The sequence below is a fragment of the Schistocerca nitens genome, chromosome 3 (assembly GCF_023898315.1).
Source record: "Schistocerca nitens isolate TAMUIC-IGC-003100 chromosome 3, iqSchNite1.1, whole genome shotgun sequence".
Classification (NCBI taxonomy): Eukaryota; Metazoa; Arthropoda; class Insecta; order Orthoptera; family Acrididae; genus Schistocerca; species Schistocerca nitens.
In genome coordinates this window covers 894,123,187-894,149,768 of record NC_064616.1, presented here as the reverse complement: position 1 = coordinate 894,149,768, position 26,582 = coordinate 894,123,187, and the positions used below count along the sequence as shown (strand labels likewise).

The 26,582-nt window shown below is 36.6% G+C and overlaps 1 protein-coding gene across 1 annotated transcript in view; it reads left to right on the top strand.

Annotated features, from left to right (window-relative positions):
* LOC126248952 (homeobox protein onecut) overlaps positions 1-25,135 on the top strand; it is a 618,905-nt gene extending 593,770 nt beyond the window's left edge. The window contains exon 5 of the mRNA XM_049950486.1: positions 21,538-25,135. Within this exon, the coding sequence (XP_049806443.1) occupies positions 21,538-21,780 (243 nt within the window). The 3' untranslated portion in view covers positions 21,781-25,135. The remainder of the gene's footprint in view (positions 1-21,537) is intronic.
* Positions 25,136-26,582: the final 1,447 nt, after the last annotated feature.

The following is a 26,582-nucleotide window of genomic DNA, read 5'->3' as shown; positions in this document are numbered from 1 at the left end:
GTAAGAGATCTGGAGAATGTGCTGGCCAGGGCAGCAGTCGAACATTTTCTGTATCCAGAAAGGCCCGTACAGAACCTGCAACATGCGGTTGTGCATTATCCTGCTGAAATGTAGGGTTTCACAGGGATCGAATGAAGGGTAGAGCCACAGGTCGTAACACATCTGAAATGTAACATCCACTGTTCAAAGTGCCATCAATGCGAACAAGAGGTGACTGAGACGTCTAACCAATGGCACCCCATACCATCACACCAGGTGATACGCCAGTATGGTGATGACGAATACACGCTTCCAATGTGCATTCACCGCGATGTCGCCAAACACGGAACCATCATGATGCTGTAAACAGAACCTGGATTTGTCTGAAAAAATGACGTTTTGCCATTCGTACACCCAGGTTCATCATTGAGTACACCATCGCAGGTGCTCCTGTCTGTGATGCAGTGTCAAGGGTAAACACAGCCATGGTCTCTGAGCTGATAGTCCATGCTGCTGCAAACGTCGTCAAACTGTTCATGCAGGTGGTTGTTCTCTTGCAAATATCCCCATCTGTTGACTCAGGGATCGAGATGTGGCTGCACAATCAGTTACAGCCATGCGGATAAGATGCCTATCATCTCAACTGCTAGTGATACGAGGCTGTAGGGATCCAGCATAGCATTCCGTATTACCCTCCTGAACCCACCGATTCCATATTCTTCTAACAGTCATTGGATCTCGACCAACACGAGCAGCAATATCGCGATACGATGGTGATGGTACGCATTTCTCCTCCTTACACGAGGCATCACAACAATGTTTCACCAGGCAATGCCGGTCAACTGCTGTTTGTGTATGAGAAATCAGTTGGAAACTTTCCTCATGTCAGCACGTTGTAGGTGTCGCCACCAGCGCCAACCTTGTGTGAATGCTCTGAAAAGCTAATCATTTGCATATCACAGCATCTTCTTCCTGTCGGTTAAATTTCATGTCTGCAGCACATTATCTTTGTGGTGTAGCAATTTTAGTGGCCAGTAGTGTATATCATTATTTTGTTCAAGCTTCCTGGAGACTGAAGTAATAGTCCACCATGTTGCTAGCTATTCAGAGTGGGAGATGTTGAGAGTGGAGTCTGTTGATTCAGATAACAGGTATGTTGTCACGAATTGGCAGCTGCTAGTTGTTGCACATTTTCTCATATTCCCTCAGAAGGGTATCCTTTCTTCTCATGTTAGGTGGTGGAATGTGGCTCTGGGCAGGTAGCCAGAATACTGGAGTGGACTTGATTGTGCCAGTAACAATCTTCATTGTATTATTTAGTTGCTTAGCTACCAGCTTCATGTGGTTGCTGAGTAGATGAGATGAAGGGTGGATGACTGTATGGTCAAAGTTGCAGAATCTCATGTTGTACCACACAATTTTTGCAGAATATGATGTTTTGACCTCAATTTAGCTGCAGTGTTTGTTGTATGCTGTTCAGATGACAATGTTCTGTCAAGTATAATTCCAAGATACCATGAATATTTGATATGAGCCAGGTGATTACTCTTGAAAAAATGTCCAGTTCATGGTTGGCTAGGTCATTACTCAGATGAAAGCAAGTGGTTTTTGTTAAGGTTTGTTCGAAGCCCCTATTTACAAAAAATATAGTTCCGTCAAACCCAGGTCTTTTGTTAACATATCTTTAGTGACCCTGATTTCTTTATGCTGTGTTGCTGTCACCCAGTAATCTGCATAACAAAACTTCCCAGACTGAGTGGCCAGTATACCTGCAATATACAAGTTAAACAGTAGCAGAGCTAGGACTGAGTCTTGAGGTACGATATTGTTAATAGGCTGCTGGTCACTAGTGGTACTGCCTATAATTACCTGAAATGGTCTGTCAGTCAGATGATGTTAAGAAGTTGTGCTATTCTTCTGCATGGTATTATACTGAGCTGCTGATAGACATTACCCTCCCTGCATATGGTATCACAAGCTGAAGACTGATCAATAAATGCAGCAGAGGTCTTCAGTTGTTTCTGGAATCCAGCTTCTATGTAAGTTGTTGATGAAAGTACTTGATCCATCCCATTGCAGTTTGGTTCGAATCCAGCCTATTCAGCAGGAATCCTGCCAAGTATCGCAATACATATTCTGTTCTGCACTGTTCTGTCAGGGTAAACCCTGCAATCCTCCACCTCATAACACAGGTCCCAAAATCTGCAGCCAAGATCATCAGAGAATCAACAGAGCCTCTAGTTGAGACCCTCCATCTGGTTCTAAGCCTTTTCATGACTTCTTCCAGCTGTCTTTATGAACTTAAAATGGCCTTAAAAAACCAAACTATAGGTGTTATTGGAACTGAAATGACACACACTCTGCAGATGACTGCACCATGCATCCCTGATAACCACAGGGGGGCCTCCTCCACATCTGGGATGAAATCCCCTGGCAGACATATACCGATCACACACTGGACTTCTTTCCAGTTCTGGCTGCTATTCCCCCACTGCGCTCCATAATGCTCCTAACATTGGAACTCCCAGTAACTAGCAAACCCCTCTCTGTGTGTGCTTGCTTGGATCCTGCTGAAGGAGGTACCCCTTGTCCACTCATGGGGTGATTGGACAAGACCAGATGGCGAGACTTAGCATCCATTCTTCGCCTTCAGTCTTAATGCATTTAATATCTGTTGTCACTTTTTTCTATTAACTCCTTTGTAAACTGCAATAGTTAATGTGAAAACAATATTTTTTTCCCTGTCCAGAAGCAAACAATAGTTTCATCTGCTTTGGTAAATTATGTATAGAGGATTTTGGTGTTCACCAAAATTAGTCAAAATATCTCCCTTTTAAGTTGCTCTTGGAAAAGGAATCTTTTGCTAGTTTTGATCATTATTCTGATGGTCCTTTTTGGCTTTTTGAATATACTTTCCATGTTCTGTATATTTGCATATCTGAACATTATGCCGTTTGCAATGAAGGGATGTATGTATGCAGAGTTAATTGCTGTCTTAAGTCTGCTCATTCAGAGAGGATAGAAAATTATATTAATTCTTTTCCCAAGTCACCATATTATTTTATTGCTGAGCAGTCCATAGCCCATGGTCTAGTGGTTAGCATCAAGGCTTCTAGACTGCAGGGTCCCAGGTTCAGTTCCTGGCCCGGTTGGAGATTTCCTTCCCTCAGGCAATAGACGTTTGTGTTGTCCTAACGATTTCACCTCATCTTCATCACGAAGACATGCAAGTCACCGAAGTGGTGTCAAATCGAAAGACTTACACCATGCAGCCAAACAACCTCAGATGGGTCTCCCAACCAATAATGCCATACAATCACTTCATTATTTTTGCTGGGTGACATACATATTAAAAATATTTATGTTAGCTGGACACTTTATTATCTCATGATTTACTTTCAGCTTAGTTACACGGAGGCTGTATTAATGTTCATGTAATTTGTAAATGTGGTTTTCATATCACTGGCCATTATTTTTTGGAAAAGAACCCAATAGCAAATCTGGCCTATAGTTCCCTACATTTTCTTTAGCAGTCTTTTTGTGAAGTGGAATAACTTTCACAAATTATAAATATTCAGGAATACAACCAGATATAAATTATTAACTTGTAATATCTGTTATGAGACTTTTATATTACTAATTTAGTCCTTTATCAGACAAATCAATGCTTTATGTACATCAGTAGACACTTTAATTTTATGCACAACTCCACTGATTTCCTCCTCTGTTATGCATTGCAGAAGCATTGCATAAGGTATACAGTTAATAGTTGCTACATGAAATTTTTGGGAAAAAAGCACTCTGATGCTATGCTTGTACACATTGCTTGCACTAGTGATGTAATTGCTGCTCCACAAATACTAACCAGAGTAGATGTGTGTGTTTCATGTACAAGTTGGCTTGTGGGTCTTAATAAATATTTGCACACAGTTCAACCATCTCCTTAAATTCTACTCTGCAAGCAATTCTTCAATTTTTTACTGAGTACCTCCCACAGCTATCTGAGGCTTGAATGACAAGCTATTTTATAACAGTACACAGGTAATTGTCAGGTCAAACATAAGATGAATAGTGGTACCCCTTAGGAAAATGCCAGGACGGGATAAGGTGGATCACTTTGCTTCAGAATCCCATTCAACTTGTTGAAGAGGCTGTACTGACAGCAATGGAAGGAATGAGGTGTGCTGTGGTTTGTGGTACAAACTGGAATGAAGTACGCCTGTCATTGAGTCTACTATGTCAAACTTGGATCATTTCAACAACTAGCAGAGAAAGGTGGAGAACATCAGCCTTGCTCATGGAATTTCAGTGAAGCTCACTGTTTGCAGCATTATCACTAGAACTGATTGTGCCCCCCGCCTCCCCCCCCCCTGTTTTTGAGTCTAATGAAGGTCTTGAACCACAGACTTTGAAGACTCATTCATTGATAAGCTAGGCTGTGATTTCCTATATCTGTGCCATAAGGTTATAAACTTCAAGGTTCCCCTAAATAGCTCATTGGCACTCTACACATCATAGGCTGTGTACCCTGGTACCTGACTGAGTGTAGGTTGCACACAAGGTTTCCTTTTAGGTTAGGCAACTCTCCAACCAATCTTACATGACAGTACCTGTAGGAGACCCTGAATTATTAGTGTAACATCAAAATAAATGCCCCCTATAGTCTCAGTTATAATTTTACAATTAATATAAAACTCTTGTATCCCCTAATTTGATGAGAACCATTTGTGTAGTAATCTTCTATGGACATGGGGAGATAAATGAAAAAAAAAAAAGTAAAACAAAATGAATAAAACAAATAATCGGGCTTTGAACATGGTATGCAAAAGTGAGAGGGCATGATACTAGCAGCTATGCCACCAATTGTGCTGTGCTTATCATATACTAAAAGGGCCTCTAAATTACCTTGAAATCTTTGATGGTAATTTTCTCAGAAATGGTTGAGTACCTGTAGATAAGTTGAAACATGTATTTACTTATTTTGACTCCTCTTCCACTGGGTGAAGTTTCTGAGAAATAGGGTTATGGCACTTGCCATGTTCTGCTCATTGGACATGACTACTATAGTGAAATGAGACTGATTTATTTATTTGTTTGTTTGTTACTATGTATCTTGTTACCTATAATTTAAATATGGACCAAATTCTTTATTCAAATCACTACTGTCAACTGTCATTACTGTTTTCTAAACATTGACAAATAATGAAACTGCATGCACTACTATTAAATATAATGTAATGATACTTGGCATAATCAATGCTACTTCTACTATTGATTAAGACTAGATCCACTACCACAACTAACTATCTCTACCACCAGTATTACATCACAGTCATTTTTCATAATATCTACCACTAATGGATGTTATACCTAATTGAAGTACCTTATAAACAATGACTGAAACTGTTTTTTGCATGCCACATTCCACAAGGCATTATGTTGTCTTCTTGATATCTGATTACAGGGGATGACTTCCTACTGAGAAGGAGCATTGTTGTTACCCACCAGGAGTACCGTCAGATACTTACATTTGTTGATCATGTCCTGTTGGCCATCTATCTGCTGCAGCTGTTGACCTTAATTTTTTTCACTTTGTTGCTTCTTGGTCTCCCACCACAGTCTCTCATATTACAGCAGATGGACCTTGAAATGTCATCAGTAATATTATCCAAACATCTTCAACTTTTGTAGTCCTGTCTTCCTCAATTGTGTGTAATTTTTACTTTTGGACCATCTAACTACAACTGAATGAAACACAGTTTTCATGCTTTATGCATTTTGACTTTATTATCTGCAAGGCATCTACAGTGGCCTGGAATATGGACATATTATTTTTACTATGAAGTTTATATTTTGGGGCCATGTATCTATAGGTTATAAACAGTTCTGGTGGTTGGCTTTTCTATGAAACGGTAATATTTTAAATTCCACTTATAGGTTCCATGGACAATTTTCTATGTGTTATGTTTAAAATTGAACAAAAACAGAGCATGTAGAAAATCATCCACAGAACCTGTAAGTAGATTTTAAAATATTACTGCATCATAGAAAAACCAACCACCAGAACTGTTTATAACCTATAGATACATTGCCCCAAAATATAAACTAAATAGTAAAAATATGTACATATTCTAGGCCACTGAAGATGTCTTGTAGAAAATGGAGGTGAAACACGTATGGCACAAAAATTGTGTTTCATTCAGTTGTAGTTAGGCAGTCCAAAAGTAAAAATTATCAATATACTGTAATATTGTCCAAGTTCCCAACCAGTATAAACCATATCAGCATACAGCAGTCATCCCCAGACAATACATTCTGGTGTACCTTCTACCTGACAGTACATTTGAAGTTTTATCTTCACCCTGTTTGATGAAAATAAGTGGTATAATGTTGGTGATCTGTCAATAAATGTGTGATTATCCATTAGGGGAATTTTTTACTGTCTCCACACCCCAAATATAACTTGCCATCACCTGCATTTGTAATAAAATAAGTAGTTTAGTTACAATAAAATATATAAAATATTTTAATATAATAATAATAGTTTGTTTTGAACAGTGTTTAGTACATTGCTTTAGTGTAACTTCAGCAGATCTCAATTCAGAGAAACATAGCATTTGAAAATCATTTTGCTGAGTATTAGAGAACTATCCAATAAACTCTCAGAACTTTATCAAAATCATGAGCTACCTAATATCAAATCATAGTGTGCACTCAGATACCAGTATTTCACTAAGCATCACTATTGTGAACACTGGTCTGCAGACTGTGCCTATGCAACCTTGTAAATAAGGGGAATGTCATTCCTTTGAATCTTGCTTATATTCAGCAAATCACTCCTCTTGTTACTGATTTCTTACTGAAGTTCTTTCCCTTTATATCTTGTCTAAGTGAACTTCCCATGGTTTGATGTTTCTACCTGTGAACCCACTAACCATATTAGTTTTATGTTGACAGCTTTTCCTGGCTGGAATATTCTCTGAATGTGGTCATGCCACAAGCCTATCTATCTAGGCTACATCTAATGCAAGTAACTGAAAGTACCCTGTGTTAAACATAGCTTGTAAATTCTGGAATTCCTAACCATTTGCAAGACTCTAAGACTCTGTTTTATGATGCTTTATTTTCCTAAAGTTATGTGAGGAATTTGGAAATTGATGTATGTATTTATGTCTACCTGAGAGCAAGCAGCTGACTGAGAAATATGTATGGATTCTCCTTCTCTGCTAAGTAGTTGATCTATGATTGGCTAGACTCTGACACAATGATACCTCAGAAATGGCAGGAATTTATATATGAAGTGGTGTCCATGTGACTACAGATCATGTAGGCAACTACAATACATGGTCATTTATGATACCACCTCTCATTCAGACGTAAACAATTAAATGTATTCCTCACCTATTTTTGTACATAAATTATTTGTATCCATGAATCACTGAATATGCAGCCACTTTCTCTACTGTTTATTGATGTATGTGATAATTATGATGGTCCCTTAAAACCTAATGCTGAGAAATTTGAGTCAGCATCTTGTGACAGTTTTAGACATTATGGATGTCAACCACACACCAAAATACTTACACCTTTGTGTAGTTTCATTTTTCAAAAAGCTGTGTTTCAGGATCTTAAACTGCTTTTGAAATGTTAAGGGTTTCCACTCTAAATACATGTTGGTCACTTGCAGGTATGTATTTGACTGCTTTCTTCAATCTAAAGTCTTCTATTTAATAATTAATTTTTTGTATACATGGAATTATTGAGAGCTGGACTCGTATTCAAGAGGACAAAGGCTCTGGACACAATGTGGCTACTCTGGGTTAAGATTTATTTTTTCCCAAAATTAATTCATGAAAATGACAGATTGGTTCCTACTGTAAGGTCTTGGTGACCTATCTGTCAGCTATATTTGCCACACTAGACTGTAAGTTTGTAAATAACAAAATGAATATATTGTGATGTGGCTGTTAACATTGTTAACAGCCACAAGATCCACATGTGTGAACATCACACATAGTTCTAATTATTTTATTTTGTCTAATGAGAAATTCATAGTTATCTCAAACCAACTTGCTATTTTTACATTCTAAAACCTGGCAATTAATATTCTGGAAAATGCAGCCAAATTTTATTCTTCTAGTAGACCCAGGTTTAAATTTTATGTACCCTAAAAATTTATAACTTCCTGTCTTGTTTACTGGTTCCTAAGCTACAGTGCAAACCTGGGTAAAACACATCTTTTCAAAGTTTGAAGCAGAGTCATCCATACAAAACTAGTTAATTACTTTCATAAAATGATCATTTACTATTTTCTCTGTAAATGAATCTGTGTTGTAACAAATCACAAGGGCCAAACCTCCAGCACGAACTAATATATTAGTAAGAAGAGATGCATAACTCATCAATATGTCTCTGGAAAAAGAAACTAAGGTAGTTCTTCACTGTTTTGCAACTTGCTGATCTCACAGGTAGATGAAGATGAAGCAGATTCAGTGACAATTAAAAATATAAGACATTATCCCTTTTATCCTAACAGTTGAAACTCCTTTGTTTTATGCTACCTGGCATATGACTAAGTCGTAAGAGAATGGTATATGCACTTTCCAAAGTTAAGAAACCTTTTAAACCATATTTTTGGCTGGTTGCTGTTTAAATTCTCAATCTTATAGTATTACAACCACAGCTCTCAAAATGTCAACTTTCAACAAGATAGTGAAAAACTACATAGTTTTTATATATTCCACAGGGTGAAAAGAAATGATAATGGATAGATTTGATCTGTAGCCTTTTTTATTTACTTTTTGACATATTAATATCTCAAATACATCATCAATTATACACATCTAACAATTTTAAGAAACACAGATAGAATGCACAGCTTTTTGATTATATATCCAGTCACCAAGTACCGGGAATAGATTGTGCACTCACTTCCAATCATTTTGTACACCTATGAGTTATTTTAAAAAGAATGAGCTTCATTACAGATGTTTACTCAGGGTAACATCATATTATTTATACAAAAATTAAATAAATTTCCCCTTAGTAGACTTTGTTAAAGAAATGGTGTATTGCATGTAAATAGTTACTGATGAAAACAGAAATATGAATTGTTATAACTATCCCCTTTTGCAAAAAATGTTTACAGTTTGTAAGTAAGATTACATGAGAAAAAATAAGGAGAGTGAAAATAAAATAAGATAAAGAATGGTTGGCACAATTGTGGGGGAAGTGCATCTCTTAGTTACATATCTTATTAATCATCAAACCTACAGGAATGTCACAATTTAAAAGTAGATATATCTTATAAGCAAATGTAAACTGCATTACAAGGCTTTGATCTTCTTTCTCTAAAGTAAAATATCATCTGGAGATGAAAAATTAAGTTCATCGTGACCAGTTTTGTGAATCTACATCTACAACTATAATTTGCAAACCACTGTGAAGTGGATGGCATAGGGCTAACATACGTAGTCCATGTCCCCTTCCTTCATCTCCTGGAAGCAGCAAAATTATAACATCCATGTTCTCCAAGTACCCTCTTGCAACCAGCATAGAAATTTCCATTCACCAGATTCGCATTGTATGAGAAAATGGGACTTAAACCACATACTTTATTTACTAATAATTCACTCCTACATTTCTCTACATTTCTTACCTCCAGCTACACCTACGTGTAGCTTCTCTACATGGAGATTAAGGGAAGAAATGCACAGGTGTATAGTATATAGAAAAAAACTGCTCATATGGATAGAGGTACTGATAAAAAGAAAATAGCACCATTATGATAATATTCTATGAGCAGCAAGCTGATTCATACTCACGCATATCTGTATGTACCCTATCTGATCAAAAGTATTTGTACATCCCCATGTAATGCAAAATTGATCACCACATGTCCTGAAAGGTGGATCCGCCAGTATAAAAGGAGGTGGGAAGTATTGTGTTGTCAGTAGAGTAGCAGTAACAGCAGAAATGTGTTGGTCAGTAGAGCACAGTATCTTCGAATGTGGACTAATCATTGGATATCACCTGAGTAAGAAATCCATGAGGGACATTTCAAAACTGCCCAAGCTGATTGCTGGTGATGTGTTTGTGAAGTGGAGATGTGAAGGAACAACCATAGCTGAACCAACACAAGATGCACCTCATGTACTGATGGACATGGACTATCGAGCATTGCAGAGGGTATTAGTAAGAAGTTGCATAAAATCAATAGAAGGAATTACTTCTGGGTTCCAAAGTGTTATCAACAGTCCCACCAGCACAATGATTGCACCCTTGGAGTTGTAAGGAATGGGGTACAGTGGTCAAGCAGCTTCTTATAAGCCATATATTTCTGTAGTCAATGCTTAAGTGATGTAAGATGGAGTAGAGAGCAACACCATTTGACAGTGGATGACTGGAAATGCGTGATTTGGAGTGATGAATCATACTATACCATGTGGAAATTTGATGGAAGGTTTTGAGTTTGGTGAATGCCTGGAGAACATTACCGCTATCATGTGTAGTGCCAGCAGTGAAGTACAGAGGACTTGATGTTATGGTATGGGAGTGTTTTTCATGGTTAGGGTGTGGTCTCCTTATTCCATTTATGAAAACACTAAATGTGGAAGGATACGAATACATTTAACAGCATTGTGTACTGTGTACAGTGGAAGAACAGTTTGGAGACAATGATGATTTGTATCAGGATCCAGGATCACTGTGCACCCTGTCATAAAGCAGCATCTGTGAGGCAAAGGTTTTTGGACAAGAATATTCCTTAACTGGACCGGTATACACAGAGTACTGACCTGAACCCAATGGAACACCTTTGGTCTCAGTTAGAACACCTACTTCGCTCCAGAGCCCTGTATCCAAGTTTTGGGTCTTGAGTCAGAATGGGATGCTGTTCCTCCACAGACATTCAGACACCTCACTCCCAGCAGAGTTCATAATGGTCAAGGGTGGACATGAGCCACATTAATGTCAAATAATAGCTGTCCAGATACTTTTGATCAGACAGTGTAATTAGTTCCCAAAATCTAGTGCAACATCTTATGTTGCCGAATGCTTGTGATTTTGGTTTACTGCCATCAGAGTCTTCTATTGAAATGTGTTTCTGGCTACCATGTAAATGGTGTGCTCTGACTACAACTTGTTATGGGAAGTAAGGGATGATCATGATGTAAATCATGACTCATGAAGCTTTCTACTGATAAGCATTACCAAGTCTCCATCTTTCTATTAAAGCAAGGATCTTACGTTGCCTCTTCTTTCTGCAATTCTTACATACAATGCATCACGTGGACCAGTGGTCACTACCGTACTCAGTGTAATAATAATAATAATTATTATTATTATTATTATTATTATTATTATTATTATTATTAATGAGAATATTATGGAAAGGATAGATGACTACTCGCCATATAGAAGAGCTGCTGAGTCACAGATAGGTACAACAAAAAGACTGCTAAGGATATGAACTTTCGGTCAAAAGGCCTTCTTCTAAAGTGGACTACATGTACAAAACACTGGCTAGTGGCCAGAGATGGTGATCATGCATGTGTGATTTCTGCTTGCATGAATGTGTGTGTGTTGTCTATTCTGGAAGAAGGCCTTTTGCTCAAAAAGTCACTTGTTTAGCAGTCTTTTTGTTGTGCCAGTCTGCAACTCAACATCTCCTCTATAAAGAGAGTAGCAATGTATCCTTTTCATAATATTGTCATGATTCTGTCTGGTATTTTCCATTGTTTTATTATTATTATTATTGTTGTTGTTGTTGTTATTATTGGCATGTGGCTACAATCCTGGTGAAAGCCCTTCAGTTCTAATGCCAGTTCAGTGCTGCTTATTTTGCTCAAACAGCTTCTCATTTTGCATTGCTAGGCTGATTAGACTCCATAAATAAGGTGTAATAGCTTTTAAAAGTCTATACTCTGTTGGAAATCCTAGATCTACATTTTGCATTGCTAGGCTGATTAGACTCCATAAATAAGGTGTAATAGCTTTTAAAAGTCTATACTCTGTTGGAAATCCTAGATCTAATTTGAGGTAACACTATGATTAGCACTTTGTGAAATTCATACTTTAACTGCAAATTCATGGATGATAACACAATGACCACAGTCACAGGCAGACCATCTTCCAGTGCTCAGTGCATAGACAAATGTCACCTGGGCTTATATATTGTCAGAAAAGTCAATATGGTATGCAATGGAACCTCTTAGTATACCTGTGTTACCAATAAAAGGTTGAACTGGATGGTAGTATGCTTGCCACTGTTCCCTATGTGCAAAGGGCCCATACACACGAGCAATGGGCGGAGGGGTCTGCCCACCCCCAAGCTCTCAGGGAAAGGAAAAAATAAAATGTATTCAGGTGTTTTACTTTCAATAAAATGATTTAAAAGTTGGTGTTATATATGTTTTTAACATGACTACAACTGAAAATTCTTATAGCTACTTACAAACAACCATTTGTCTTCCAAAATATTAAAAATACACCATACTACTGGGTCTAGCTTCCCCCCCCCTCCCCCCTGTCCCCCCTTCCCCCACAGACCATCATATAGATGCCATTGCCCATGTGTAAGCAATAGAAGAAATTGCTGAATGGTCATGCATATCCATTTTCCTGTCCACTACATACTACTGGCACTCTTAAACACAGCCCATCACTCTGTCTCCCCAAATATTTGTAAGTGTATTTTGGTGACTGCTCCATGGTCATGGATCTCAGGGTTCTATAAAGTTAATTATATCTAGTAGTATGTGCTCACTTTGGTACAATGAATTAATTTGGTCTTATTGAAAGGTGTTGAGCAGTCATGGATTAATGTGGCTTTCCAAGGCTTCCTTGCCTTGTGGAATTAATGCCACACTGAATTAATTCCTTCTTCTCTCACATCCTATTGGGGAAGAGTTCATCACTGTATTACAGCATGAATTATATTTAATAACTAATAATTATAACAATAATTTGGATGCAATGCTTTGTAATTTTATTTTCAAAATCTGAAAAATATATACATGTTTGCACACAACTTCATTAAATTGTGACATGTGCCAGTTGTCTTAACAAATTAGAAAATTGTGATATATAAAGTTATGTGGAAATATGTTCTTCTTAGGTGGTAAGAATTGCATCATATGCTTTTTCATGTTGAACAGAACTCATACATTTCCACTTGCATTTACACTCTACAAGCTACCTCACAGTGTGTGGGGAGGGTACTTTGTATACCACTGTCACTTCTATTCTTTTGTGTTTCAGTAATGAATTCAGTGTAAGAAGAATAAGTGTTGGCAAACGACCATGTGAGCAGGAATATCTCACTGTTATCTTGATGGTTTTTTCATGATATGTATGTGGGAGGAAGCATTATATTTATTGACTCTTCAAGGAGGATATGCTCTCAGAATTTTAACGGTAACCCATACCATGATGCACAATGTCTATCTTGTAGAGTCTTCAATTCATGTTGGATAAATATCTCCATGATACTTTTACACATTCCACATAAACTTGTGATGACTGCTCTTCTTTATATCTTCTCTGTTTCCTTTATCAATCCTCCCTGATAAGAGTACCATACTGAGAAAAAATACTTAAGTATTACTCAAGTATTAGTTGAATGACAGTTTTGTAAGCTGGCTCTATCATGGATGGTCTTCACTTATTCAGTCTGGCATCTTCTTTTGCTATGTTAGTTTTATGTGATCATTCCACTTCAAATAACTCTATACTGATATTTCATAGATGTGATTGTTTGGCAATCATTTATTCAAACAATAGTGGGTCTTTCAGTCTGTTTATGCACAATTCATTATATTTGTTTCTGTTGAGGGTCAACTGTCAATCCTTCCATGAAGCATGGATCCTATGCAGGCCTTCCTGTATTTTATTACAATTTTCAAGCATCACATCTCCTCTAAATACAACATCACCATCAACAAACAACCTCAGTGAGCCTCCTGTGTTATCCATTATGTTATTTGTTTATATTGCGAGCAGCAATCATCCTATAACATTCCTTTTTTGGTTCACACAAAGTTACTTTTATATTTGAAGCACATAGTACTCATTTGTAAATAATTGCTCTGTGCAGTAAAACTGTGGAGCTCCTTTAATATCAGGGAACATAAAATTCTTCACACAAGTCCATTCTACTTTCTGAATACTGCAGTCTATGTGACTGTCTTTCTATTTTGTCCTGCAAGTACAATATAAGTCATCCCAGAACACTGCCCTCATTCCCATATTTACTTAATTTGTAGTTGGTTAAGTCATTATAGAGTTGAAGACCTACATAAGTTCACAGGAGATACTTTGCAACATTTCTCCTCTGATATACTAGTTTGCTTACCTTCTCAACAAAGTTGTTCACTCCATGCACAACTCTTTCTCCTTGTTGGAATCCAAACTGCATACCAAGGACGACATCATATTGTACAATAAAGTTTTAAAACTGTATTATAGCTACTTTCCTTGTGATCTTAAATAGAACTGGAAGAATAGAAATAGGGCAATAGTTTGCCAACAATGGTTGATCTGTGATTTAATTTCTGCATATTTCAGCATGTAGGTAAAGCATCCCTGTTCAAAAGACTGATTAAGGGAATCAGTGGTGTTGCTGCTATATGATACATTGCTTCAATTACCTTAGTAGGTATCCCAACTCATTTAGCATAATTTTGTATTTTTATGACAGTATAACATTTTCCATCTTCTTTATTGCTACTTTTTTAAACTGTGCAAGGTACTCAGTTTGTTGGCCAATTGCAAGGTGTAAATCCTTTTCATAGTGGGCTCCATAGCCATATATTTTTGAATTAAAGGTGATATTTCTGCATGTTACCTGTGATATTTATTAAGACCTCTTCTTACTTGTACAACTAGTTTCATGTTAAAACGCAATTTCCAAGGGTTATATCTAGAGCAAGGTGCCATAGATATGAAAATTATGGTGAACTTATATGGCATGCTACCTTTGTGATAGTTTACAAATAGTCAGCAGAAAACAACTATCTTGTGTGGTTTGAAACCAAAGAAGACAGTTACATTAATATGTACCTCACTCTGTATTCTGTACATCATTTTTGTGCACTAAATTATAAAACAAAGTTTTCAGATGTGAATCTTCAAGTTTTCCTTGTGTATGAATACTTCATTATGTTTTGTGATTGCAGCCAATCCTTGTTCAGTATCACACATTATATTTCCTCTGAGCACCTGCCAAACAACTTCAGATGAACCATCAAACACTGACATTAGCTACTCATATCCAACAATTCACTATATATAAATTTATATACTAAGAAAATCTCTGGCAGAATTTAAATAATCTAAGAGTAAAGGAGACCACTCACTGAATAGCAGGAGCTTTGAGCTGTTAATGGGTACATACAAAAGATAATGAAAATTTTGCTAGCTGAAGAAATCCTTCAACAAGGTAGAATACAAATGAAAAAGACACATACATACACATTCCAGTGCTCCTACACTGTCCCGAATTAAACCTCAGTTCCAGGATTACAGATACGCTGGCTAGGAATGCGGGAGGGAGGGGTAGCAGATGCATGGGTAGACATGTGATATATGGGTACTGGAATCAGTGAGGTGCTACACATGATGAAGATTATGTGGAGGCATGGACTGGGAGGGCGTGACATAGCAGAGGAAGGGGGACTGTTGGGTAGAGAGTGTGGAGACAATGGGTTAGCAGAGACTGAGGTGAGGAGCATTACGGGAACAAAAGGTGTGTTGCAAGAATAATGCTCATCTGTGTATTTCAGAAAAGCTGGTGCTGGAGGGAAGGATCCAGATGGCACAGGCTGTGTAGCAACCATTGAACTTAAGTATGTTGTGCTCAACAATATGTTGAGCAACTACGTAATCAGCTTTGTTCTTGGCCACATTTTGGCAGCAGAATTCAATGTGTTGGATGACTGGTCGGTTGTAATGCTAACATAAAATGTTGTGCTGTAATTGTATCAGAGTTGATATATTACATGGCTGCTTTCACAGGTGGCCCTGGATCTGGTGGGATAGGATAAAACTGTGACAGAACTGGAATAGGAAGTGCTGCTGATCTGAAGTTCCAGCAGAAAAATAAACCTCGTAATCATCAAATCTTCTATTTGGTTTGGGCTGCCTTTGTGATCTTCTGATATTTTTCACTTTATCTTCTTGCATAAAACGTTTTTTATCATCAGTTTCTTTCTCTGATGTGACTGCTTCTTTGGAGACATAATGTAAGTCCTCTCTTAATACAGTATCAGACTCCTCATTTTCTTCATCATCCCCCACTGAGGTGGTGATTTCTTCACAATTCTTTATTTCAGTTTCTGCATCACTTGCCTTTTCCATTATAGTCGCATCTCAGCTTATCACAATACCATTTTCTTCAGGGTCATAGATTCTGTAGCCTTTTGTAGTATTGCTGTATCCCACTGATATCGTTTCTTTTGCCTTTTTATCCCATTTTGACCTCTTGACTTTGGGAATATGCATCATGACCTGGCTTCTAATTATTCCGAGATGACCAATGTTGGGTTTCTTGCCAGTCCATAGTTCATAGGATGTTTTATTCCCTAAACTTGAACTCACTGACCTGTTTCACAAGTATACTGCACAATTAACTGCTTCAGCCCAAAATCTTTTTTCAAATTTGCCATCAAATAGTAAACATCTTGCCTTTTCTACAACAGTTCTATTTAACCTTTCTGCCAAACCATTTTGTTCTGGTGTGTAGCTGTTGGATAACTGATGTATAATAGCATGTTTATTTCAGCAAACTGTCAAAATCCACACAAGAGAATTCTTTTCTATTATTTCTTGTTACTGTTTTGATTTTCCTTTCTTGCTGATTCTCCACCATTTTCTGAAATTCTTGAAATTTTTCTGAAGTCTCATTCTTTGTCTTCAGAAAATACACAAATCCCATTATGGTGTAATCAACTTCCAAAATTAAAAAAATACTTTGCACCACCTAATGACATAACCTCCATTGGTCCACTCAGGTCTGCATGTACTACTTCAAGTGGTCTAGAAGCTCTAGTGCCTCCAAGTGGAAAAAGCTGTCTGTTTGCCTTCATTGCATACTACACAGTTTTGCTTGCTAATGTTGATGCTGATGTCTTCACATACCATTCCTTCTACAGCACAATTTTTCATTTTAATAAGATCCTTTGCATTTAGGTGACCTAATCTTCTATGCCAATCAGATGCTGTGATCATTCGCAAAAAATCACTTCTTCTGTCAACATTCAGCTTGCATTACACACCATTAATCAGATCTGCAGTTGCCGGCCGGAGTGGCTGTGAGGTTCTCGGCGCTACAGTCTGGAGCCGAGCAACCGTTATGGTCACAGGTTCGAATCCTGCCTCAGGCATGGATGTGTGTGATGTCCTTAGGTTAGTTAGGTTTAATTAGTTCTAAGTTCTAGGCGACTGATGACCTCAGAAGTTAAGTCGCATAGTGCTCAGAGCCATTTCAAAAGATCTGCAGTTGCAACTAGTTCCTTATGCTTGTTATAAATATTGCACTGATCACTATTAAATTTAACAAAATTTCCTTGTTCAATCAACCTGCTTACAGAGAGCAAATTTGTAGTTAGTTCTGGAGCACACATAACATTTATTACAGGAATATCAAAAAAGATCTTCCTGGCCACTGTTGTTAAATCAACTTCACCAGAGCCCAACACTGGGATTTCTGTCTGATTTGCAGCCATCATCTTTTGACTGTTAACATCATTCACTTTCTTTTTTATCCATTCTTCATTTGCTGTGAGATGGACACTAGCACCTGAATCAACATACCAGTAACTTCTGTCAAAAGAGACACTTATAAAAACTGCACTGAAAACATTTGGGGTTTTGTTTTGTCTTTAATCATTTTCACTGTTAGGGCACTTACTTTTAAAATGTTCTGGTTTCTTGCATTTATAGCAAACAATGTCCTTCCTGTTTTGGTTTTCCACTGTATTTCCATTTCTGTGATAAAACTTTGGTTTACTTTGTCAACTTTTGGCACTAAAAGCACTATCAGTCATGGTGACCTCTTCTTCCATGTCAAGAAGCTTACTTTCGATTGTGTACATTGTGATTGGAATTCCTGAGTGCTCAATTGCCATTATTATGAAAGAATATTTTTCTGGCAATCCTGCTAGCAATAACGAACCAAGCCATTCACCATTAATAGCTAAACCTGTTCCACATAATTTCTGGCCATTATCTACTATGTGGTTCACATAGCTCATCATTGAATCTCATTTTTCTAGACGTGTTGATATCAGTGTTCTCAATAAATTTATTCTTCCTGCAAAACCAGAGTCATCAAACATTGATTTCAATTTCTTCCACAAGTCCACGTCATTTTTGCTTCTCTTTTGTGCACATTTAAAGATGGATCAACCGTAAGAATTATCTTCACTTTGGCCCTTGAATCTTCTGATGAAACTACTTCCGAGACATACTTCACTAATCCTTCAAGACCAAGCACAGTTTCAATAGTGAATGCCTGATCTCCATAGTTCCCATGTCCTTTTGCCTTTGGCACATTAATTAGATAATTTGTCACCATATTTGTTGACTCGAACAATTCTTCTTTGTGAACAACAGCACACTGGACTTTGAATCAGGACATGTGGGTTTTAAACAGTGATTCATAATACTTTTAATGATTGGTTATCTGCGTATCTGGGCCCACAACCTGTTGAGATTCTGTGGATATTGAGAACATGATAAACTTGTGCACATAATATAATTTATTGTAATGGTTCACATTGGTACACTTCACTACATGTTAGCTTACACATACACAAGTAAACAAACTGAGAACAACTGGGAACAGCATGTAGGGACAAAGTTGTAACACACAGTCAAAGATACATATACATAGTTAACCACATATCGATATCATTTAAATAGGTTTGACCAGCTTAACAGGAGCTATACTTGCAACACGTTCTTCTCTCCCATAATCCTCTTGGCCTCAGTCTCCACTAACTCACTGTCCCCATGCCCTCTGCCCAACAATTACCCTTTCCATTGCCCTGTCACTTCCATCTTCATCTTGCATTGTGCCTCATTGTCTGTGGTGCCTGTGTATCACAAGCCTAGCCCATGCACCTGCCACCCTTCCTTCATGTATTCCTAGCCAGCACACCTGATGTCTCCCTCTGAGCCACTAGCTGCATCCACCTCTTTCTTCCTCTATCAACCCCACCCGACATAGCCCCACCCCACCCCATCACCCCATCCCACCCTAGTCCACCTGCCAAACTGCAATCCCAGCATTTGGTGTTGAGCCAGTACAATGTTAAGTGTTGTCTGTTATGTGCGGATGGATATGTGTGTGTGTGTGTGTGTGCGAGTGTATACCTGTCCCTTCCCCCCCCCCCCCCCCCCAAGGTAAGTCTTTCTGCTCCTGGGATTGGAATGACTCCTTACGCTCTCCCTTAAAACCCACATCCTTTTGTCTTTCCCTCTCCTTCCCTCTTTCCTGAGGAAGCAACCGTGGGTTGCAAAAGCTTGAAATTTGTGTGTGTGTTTGTGTTTGTTATTGTTTCTATCAACATACCAACGCTTTCGTTTGGTAAGTTACAGAATCTTGTGTATTGTGTGTGTCTCTTGTGTCAAAAGATTTCTTCCAAAAGTTAGCAAGTTTTCGTTCTCTTTTGTGTGAGCCTGTCGATGACCCAACACTTCTCCTACTTGGTGAATAGTCTCCTTTACTCCTAAATTATATATGCATTTGCTCTCAGTGAAGACAACACAACACACTGAGGGTCAAGGTGCATAGCAACCCACTGGACTAATGAGCTTCACACTTCCACTGTCAAGGGTGAAGCTCATTGACAGTATTTTCAACCACGCAATTATGTTCTTGATGCATGTACAAAATGCATATAGTATCCTAATAAACTGTGCAGTTCAGATGTAGAAGTTACTCCTTATTCAATTTTAATGAGAGGTATGACATTAATGCTTTGAATATAGTAACTGTTATTTTTTTAATATATTGTTTTTGTAGGTTTAACAAAGGAGACTCTTACAGATTTTAAAGTTGAACATAAAAGTATCAGAAATGATCCACAATCCCATTGTACCCAGAAATGAAACTACTTTGTTGATATCAAGGAGCAAGACTCTTGGATTTACAGTATAGTAGACAAAAAAGTTACAAACTTCTGCAAAGCACCACTCAGTTATACGATCAACAGGTAATCTGTATGCATCTGCCAAACTTCAGTTTATGTTAAGCTGATCCAGAAATAAAGTGCTTGTTCTCAGTGGATGCTGCTATTTTTTTTCTTCTAGATAATTTGCTACACCAGCATGTTCTGTTCTGTTTTAAACCCCTAAATTACCAACAGTTTAAATGGAATGCTGAATCAGTTTAATAAGACTTATCAATATACATATTGAGGCAACATTTTTTTCTCTTGTACCCTATACTAGCTGGACCTGACACTATTTATTTATTTATGTCATCCATTTATTTTAGTTTTGCCACTTCCATGAGTGAAAAAGACTAAAGATTGGTGTGGTATGAAAGGAGACTGGGGAACATTCTTTGACAACAATCCTCAGACGTTGAAACAGAGTATAATAGTATAAGTATAGGAATAGTGTAAGTATAGGAAGCTATACTGGAAAATGGTGCTATTATATAATCATGTAATAATGTAAATCCTAGGAAAGAAGCGACAAATAAAAATGGGGAACACACACACACACACACACACACACAGAAAATCTCCTCTGTGGCCATGGTGGTACTGGCTGTTTATGAGCATTTGTTCATTTTCTTAGTTGATACATGTGTCTATACAGTTCACTTTATTCTTTTGCAGGTAAGTAGTTCCTCTTCCTCATTACTGTTTGTAATTATATAATTGAATAAAATCACTTTAATTCGCAAATGAATACTTTTCTGTTATTTTCCAAAACATCAGATGAACTTGTTAGCCAAATCAATCACTTTCTTCTTGTTCCAAGGCCAGTACTTGATCATCATGTTATTTAGTTCAGTTCACTCAAACAGCCATAACAGATGTCTGAGAAACTGTTCGCGCTGGACATTTACACTCTCAGTCAGTTGTGACAAAATGACACTCTGATAGTGCTCCTTATGTTTCTTACTTATATTTTCCACTTAACAAACTCTTCTTTCTAATAACCATTGGAAGTGAATTATTTTTGTCAACTTTGATATTTTTAATGGGAAATTATTTCATCTTTGTTGCCTGGTAACACAATGGATGACATTTAGTAAATTCATATTTTTAAGACCTATTTAGAAAATGATTTTAACATAATCTTTCCAAGAAACAACAACATAGATAATGTTTAAACACTTTTCTAGTATGTACAGCAATACCACTGAGGAACATAATATGTAAGCATTTATATATACATGCCTAAGTTTAAGATAATAACTTACACCCTAACAAAGAAACATATTTTGAGTTTATACTATATGTTACACTTATAGAAAATCTTGAACAAAACAAACAGTTCTATTTTTTGCAAATGTTTCATTTATTTTATTTCAATTTTCAGGAAACAAAGAGACCATCGAAAGAAATGCAGGTGACCATTGCACGACAGCTTGGCCTTGAACCGACAACAGTGGGCAACTTTTTCATGAATGCAAGGCGTAGATCAATGGACAAGTGGAAAGATGAAGAACCAAGCAAGACAACAGTAGTTCCCGTTTCACATGATGGACAGCAGCACTCCCCTGGCACAGCCATGTCTGGTCACAGTCAACCTCTGCAGCAGCAGCAGCCTGACATATTGTGACATCATGCAAGCTATCCAATGCGAGACCATCAGCACCATCATCTGGTGTTCCTGTGAAGGAATACACCAGTGTGCTGAATGCTATACAGACAATATGAATAGCACCAAGTGACACTTTACCCTGGCATGTTCCAGAAAAACAGTCATTTTAAATTCATTTTGCAAAAAAGATGAATGAAGTGGCTGTAATGTTACCTGTTTGGTACAGTTTAAATGTGAGTGAATGAAATATTTTCCTTTAACTACAATAAATAAATAAATAAATAAAGAGAGAAAGAAAGAAAGAAACATTATGTGACATCTAGTGAGAAACTCTTGCTCTTATTTTGAAACTGACCATGTTTGTATGAAAAATAAATCTAATGTGAATGGTGTTGTATTGATGTCATACACACACCTTTAGTTTGAGGCTAAACTGCACACTTGGCTGTGTGGATGCATGTTCATGTGCATAGTCAGACGCATGTGCACACACACACACACACATTGATGAAATCACAAATGCGTTTTTGTGCTTATAATTGAATGCACACAAACAAAAGTGCTTCTGTATGTGAATACTTGTGTGTGTGTGTGCTTATGTGTGAACATATAAACTTGCACAACATTCATAGTTTGTGTACAACATGATTAGCAAGTATATGTACAAGTGATAAATTTAAAAGAAAATATGATCTTTTTTGGAAAGAGGATGTTACTGAGCAAACCTTGGTAAACTGACACAAAATTCAATTTCCCTTGTGCCCCTTTTGTGAAAAAAGGACATTTCTTAGAAAATAAATTAAAAGTAATACCTACAGTCTCAGGGGATTGTATAAAAATAATTCTTTTGGATAGCGAAGTGTTGGACAACGTTATTCTGATGCTGTTGAGGTGACTTGTTTTTTGTTGGCATGTGTCCAAAGTGATTTTATGCAAATACCAGTCAGTACCCTCTGAGAATCAGTATTTTGAGGGATGAATAGATATTTGCAGTTGTTGACAGGGGAGCTGCATTATTTTGTAATATTGATCAGTGTAATTTGACCAAATGACCTACCTAAATGATCTCAATTTAAAAATGATCTAGTCACATTTTACTAGTCAGTTATAAATTGTTTTGCTGTATAAATGTTCATATAAATGGCAAGTACAACTTTATATTGTATGAACTGTGTTGAACATGACGTATGTTGTGATATATTTACACATTATACATAATTTTAAGCTTTCTTGACACACAAACAGACAGAATTTACATTTTATTTAAGAAAATCAGTTAGCTCCAACTCTAAGGGGGAGCTGCTAATTATTCATGAGAATACCAATGTGCAACTAAATTATGCAACTAATTTACAGTGATATTGTTTATGTACTTTTTTTTCTTTGTGTCCTTTGTAGCAATAAGAGCCACTGGTTGGCATTGTGAGTGAGGACAAAGCAAAATGTAGTCAAGGTTTATCTAAATAACAGAGCAATAGCCTTTCTTGTGTGTTGCTGTTTGTCTTCAGTGTTTAGTGACCCTGCACTTTCAGAGCTCTTGTTGACAGTGTATAAAATACAGCCCAGTCTTCTGTAGGATGTATTATTTATAATGAATTGTTTCATTACCATTCACAATATTAATTTATTTTTGTATAACTAATATTTTTACTAATGTACAGTAATTTATTTATAATTTATTAGCGGGGTAATGTGCATGTGGAATTCTTTTGCAGCAGATTTTATTCCCAACTTCAGCAGATTTTTCACCAGTGTTTGCAGAAATAGCTGAGAAATTTAGCTTTATTGCTAGGAGTGTGATTGAAAGCTTTTAACTTGACCAATACATTGTTCTACATGTCCCTGTGTTATAGACTAGTGCAAGAGTTTTCTAGTTTGTAAATATGAAGCCAGTGTCTAGCACTGGAGTACCTGTTAAATGACTCATCGCATGGATTATCCACTAACTCCAATGACCTTCTCTGAACAAAAAATAAATCTTGAAATATTTTAAGGGACTCAATCATAAATACTGAGCTGAGCTAGTAATTTCTCTATTAGATATGCACAGATTTTTACATTTTTATAGCATACTTCATTTGTAGCCAAAATATGATGTTGTTTTTTTACATTATTATAAAGCTCAATATGTACCAAAATACTTTTAAAAAGTTATTGAGTTCATAGTTTCATGTTGGAATGGCTTGTACTAAGTACAGTATGTATTGATGCCTTGTGGCACTTCACAGCAGTACAATGATTTTGTTAGTGAATTGAGTAATATTAAGAAATATGTTTTGAAAATCAGTACAGCATATAAATGCACAAACTGTACAAACGGTTCCTAAAATGGCAAGTGCTGAGAGCAGTTTAAAACACTGTCTGGTTTTGACAGCTATACACAACAGTTTCCACAGTTTCATTGTGCTCAAGTTGTAATTACTTCTGAACATATCGAAATGAAAGTGATATCAGTTAAACACATACAAGTTCTTTCTTTGCTACTTAGTTATGCTATTAGCTATAAAGCTGTGACAAAACAGACTTGCGTTATGGTTCTCGCCACAAGCTATAAAGTCTGTACTGTGCAATAATTATTTCAGTTTTAGTGTGAATTATATCTTAATAACATATCATTGTGGATTTTATATGTGTCATTGCAGAATGCTTAAAATTTTCACTGGACTTCAGAGAAAGGCACTAGCTAAAATGAGTTTAAAGTAAATGGAAATTTTCTTCATTGAGATAAAAAAGTTTATTTATAGACACATACACACAGTGATTTATCCATAGTTGATTTATAGCATTCTGCAGATCACACTCTGCTCTCATAAAGTGCGTACTAAATATTATGTGACTTTAGTTTTAAAAAAATGAATTTCATTTAGTGCAGCATACAGTTGTGGAATATATTAATGAGCAGCTACAAGAGCAGACTGTGTTGTAGGAAGAATGTTTTCTTCAGAAATAAAAGTTCCACTACAGTACTTAAAAAGTCATTGTACCAGAACCCAGACATTAAGCAGTTCACCTTTAAATATACACATAAAAACCAAGTAGAAAAATGTGTTAACCATAAACACTATGAGCTGGAGATGGCAACTTGTAGAAACAGACGTACAATGTATGTAAGCAGAATTATATAAATAACGGGAAAGAATTCTCCTTCAGTTATTTTGCATTTTGAAATATTATTAGTCATTAAAATGATTTGCCAAAGATTATGTTCATTACTAAGAAAATTATATCTGTTATGAAACACAATAAACACCAAAATATACCTTAGTTACAGATAATGCTATTGTGAAACTTTTTTTACTTTCAATACAACAATTATTTTTAGAGATGAACACTATGCCACAGAATGTAACAGCTTGGAGCAGCCTCTTGCTACACTCACATAGGCCCTCACTGAGTTTCTGGAAGTAGTAACACTGAACTTCAAAGTGTGTGCTAATTTATTTGGCCTTTGCATGTAAATATAGTGTTTTGCAGTGGACTAACACATACATAAAACATTTAGAATCTTCACATACATAAAACATTTAGAAACTTATTCAGTAGATCATATATTGAAAGAGACAGGCAATGAAGAACCTCTCAAATTTACACTTTGCAAATTTGAAAATATATTCATGTTTAGACTGAGAGTATAAACAAACAGTGGTGCAAATGAAATTTGTTTCACCAACAAGATATAGAAGTTTAAAGGAGTTCAAATGTACACTTCCATACTTCTACAGATAATTTCCTTAGAAAGGCTGCATTGTATGTGGTTTTGTGGGATTATGTATAAAAATTGGTTATAAAGTAATTATTTATGTACAGAAACTAAAATACAATTGGTTTCATGAATAATCATCAACGATAATAACAGGATTCCTCAGATTCATATGCTCAGCTGTTAATATGATGCTTTCCTGATGTATTGCAGGAATAGCCAGATTTTTTTTATTTCTTTAACTTTTAGTTCTCAATGGGAAAAGACAGGAGGTACTAAGGAAACTTTCTTCCTATTATAATCTTCATTCTAATGGTTCTTGCACATTCACTACCCAGTTTTCACAATGTGGATGAAGCAGTTCGCAAATTTTCTAAGACTTCTGCTTGGCAAATTGTAGCTAAAACATTTTCTGGAGCATAGAAATTTTCTCTTTGCTACATTAACAACTTATTTGTATGTATTAAATTCAAAATTTCCATAACTCTTATCAGTATTTACAATGATTACATTTCTGTGATAATTATAGGACATCGTTCGTTAATTCAGAAACTGAATTCCATAGCTCTAGACTAAAAGTCTTGATAATGGAAGATAGGAAGTCCCTATAGAGGTCTGTGATCATGATGCACTTACACAAAAATTGTCAATTTAGATCACACTTTATTTCTTTGAATGGATAACACATTTTGACAGACTGTCATCACCAGATCTGTCATAAGACATAAAATAAATAAACACAGGATACACATATCCCAGTAAACAGAATGTGTCTTTCTTGTGTTACGAATTCCACTTGGTGGAAGATGTACAATGTGCTTTTTAATCTGGGTCTTTGGTACCACCAATATTCACTTATACTCATCGTGATCATGTACTATTTGGCATAATATCAAAAATGTATCCTTTAATTTTTAATGTGAGTAAATTTGCTAACACTGACACAGAGGTTGGCAAAATTAGAATCAGTGATGTGCTGGTTTACTTTTCCATTTGTGAATTATAGTTTGTTATGCATATGATTTACTCCTTCTGAGGTTGTCAAGTCACAGATGAGTTCATGGACTTTACCCTTAAATCTCTAATGGCAGTATTGCGTAGTGAATTGTGGAACCCCTTT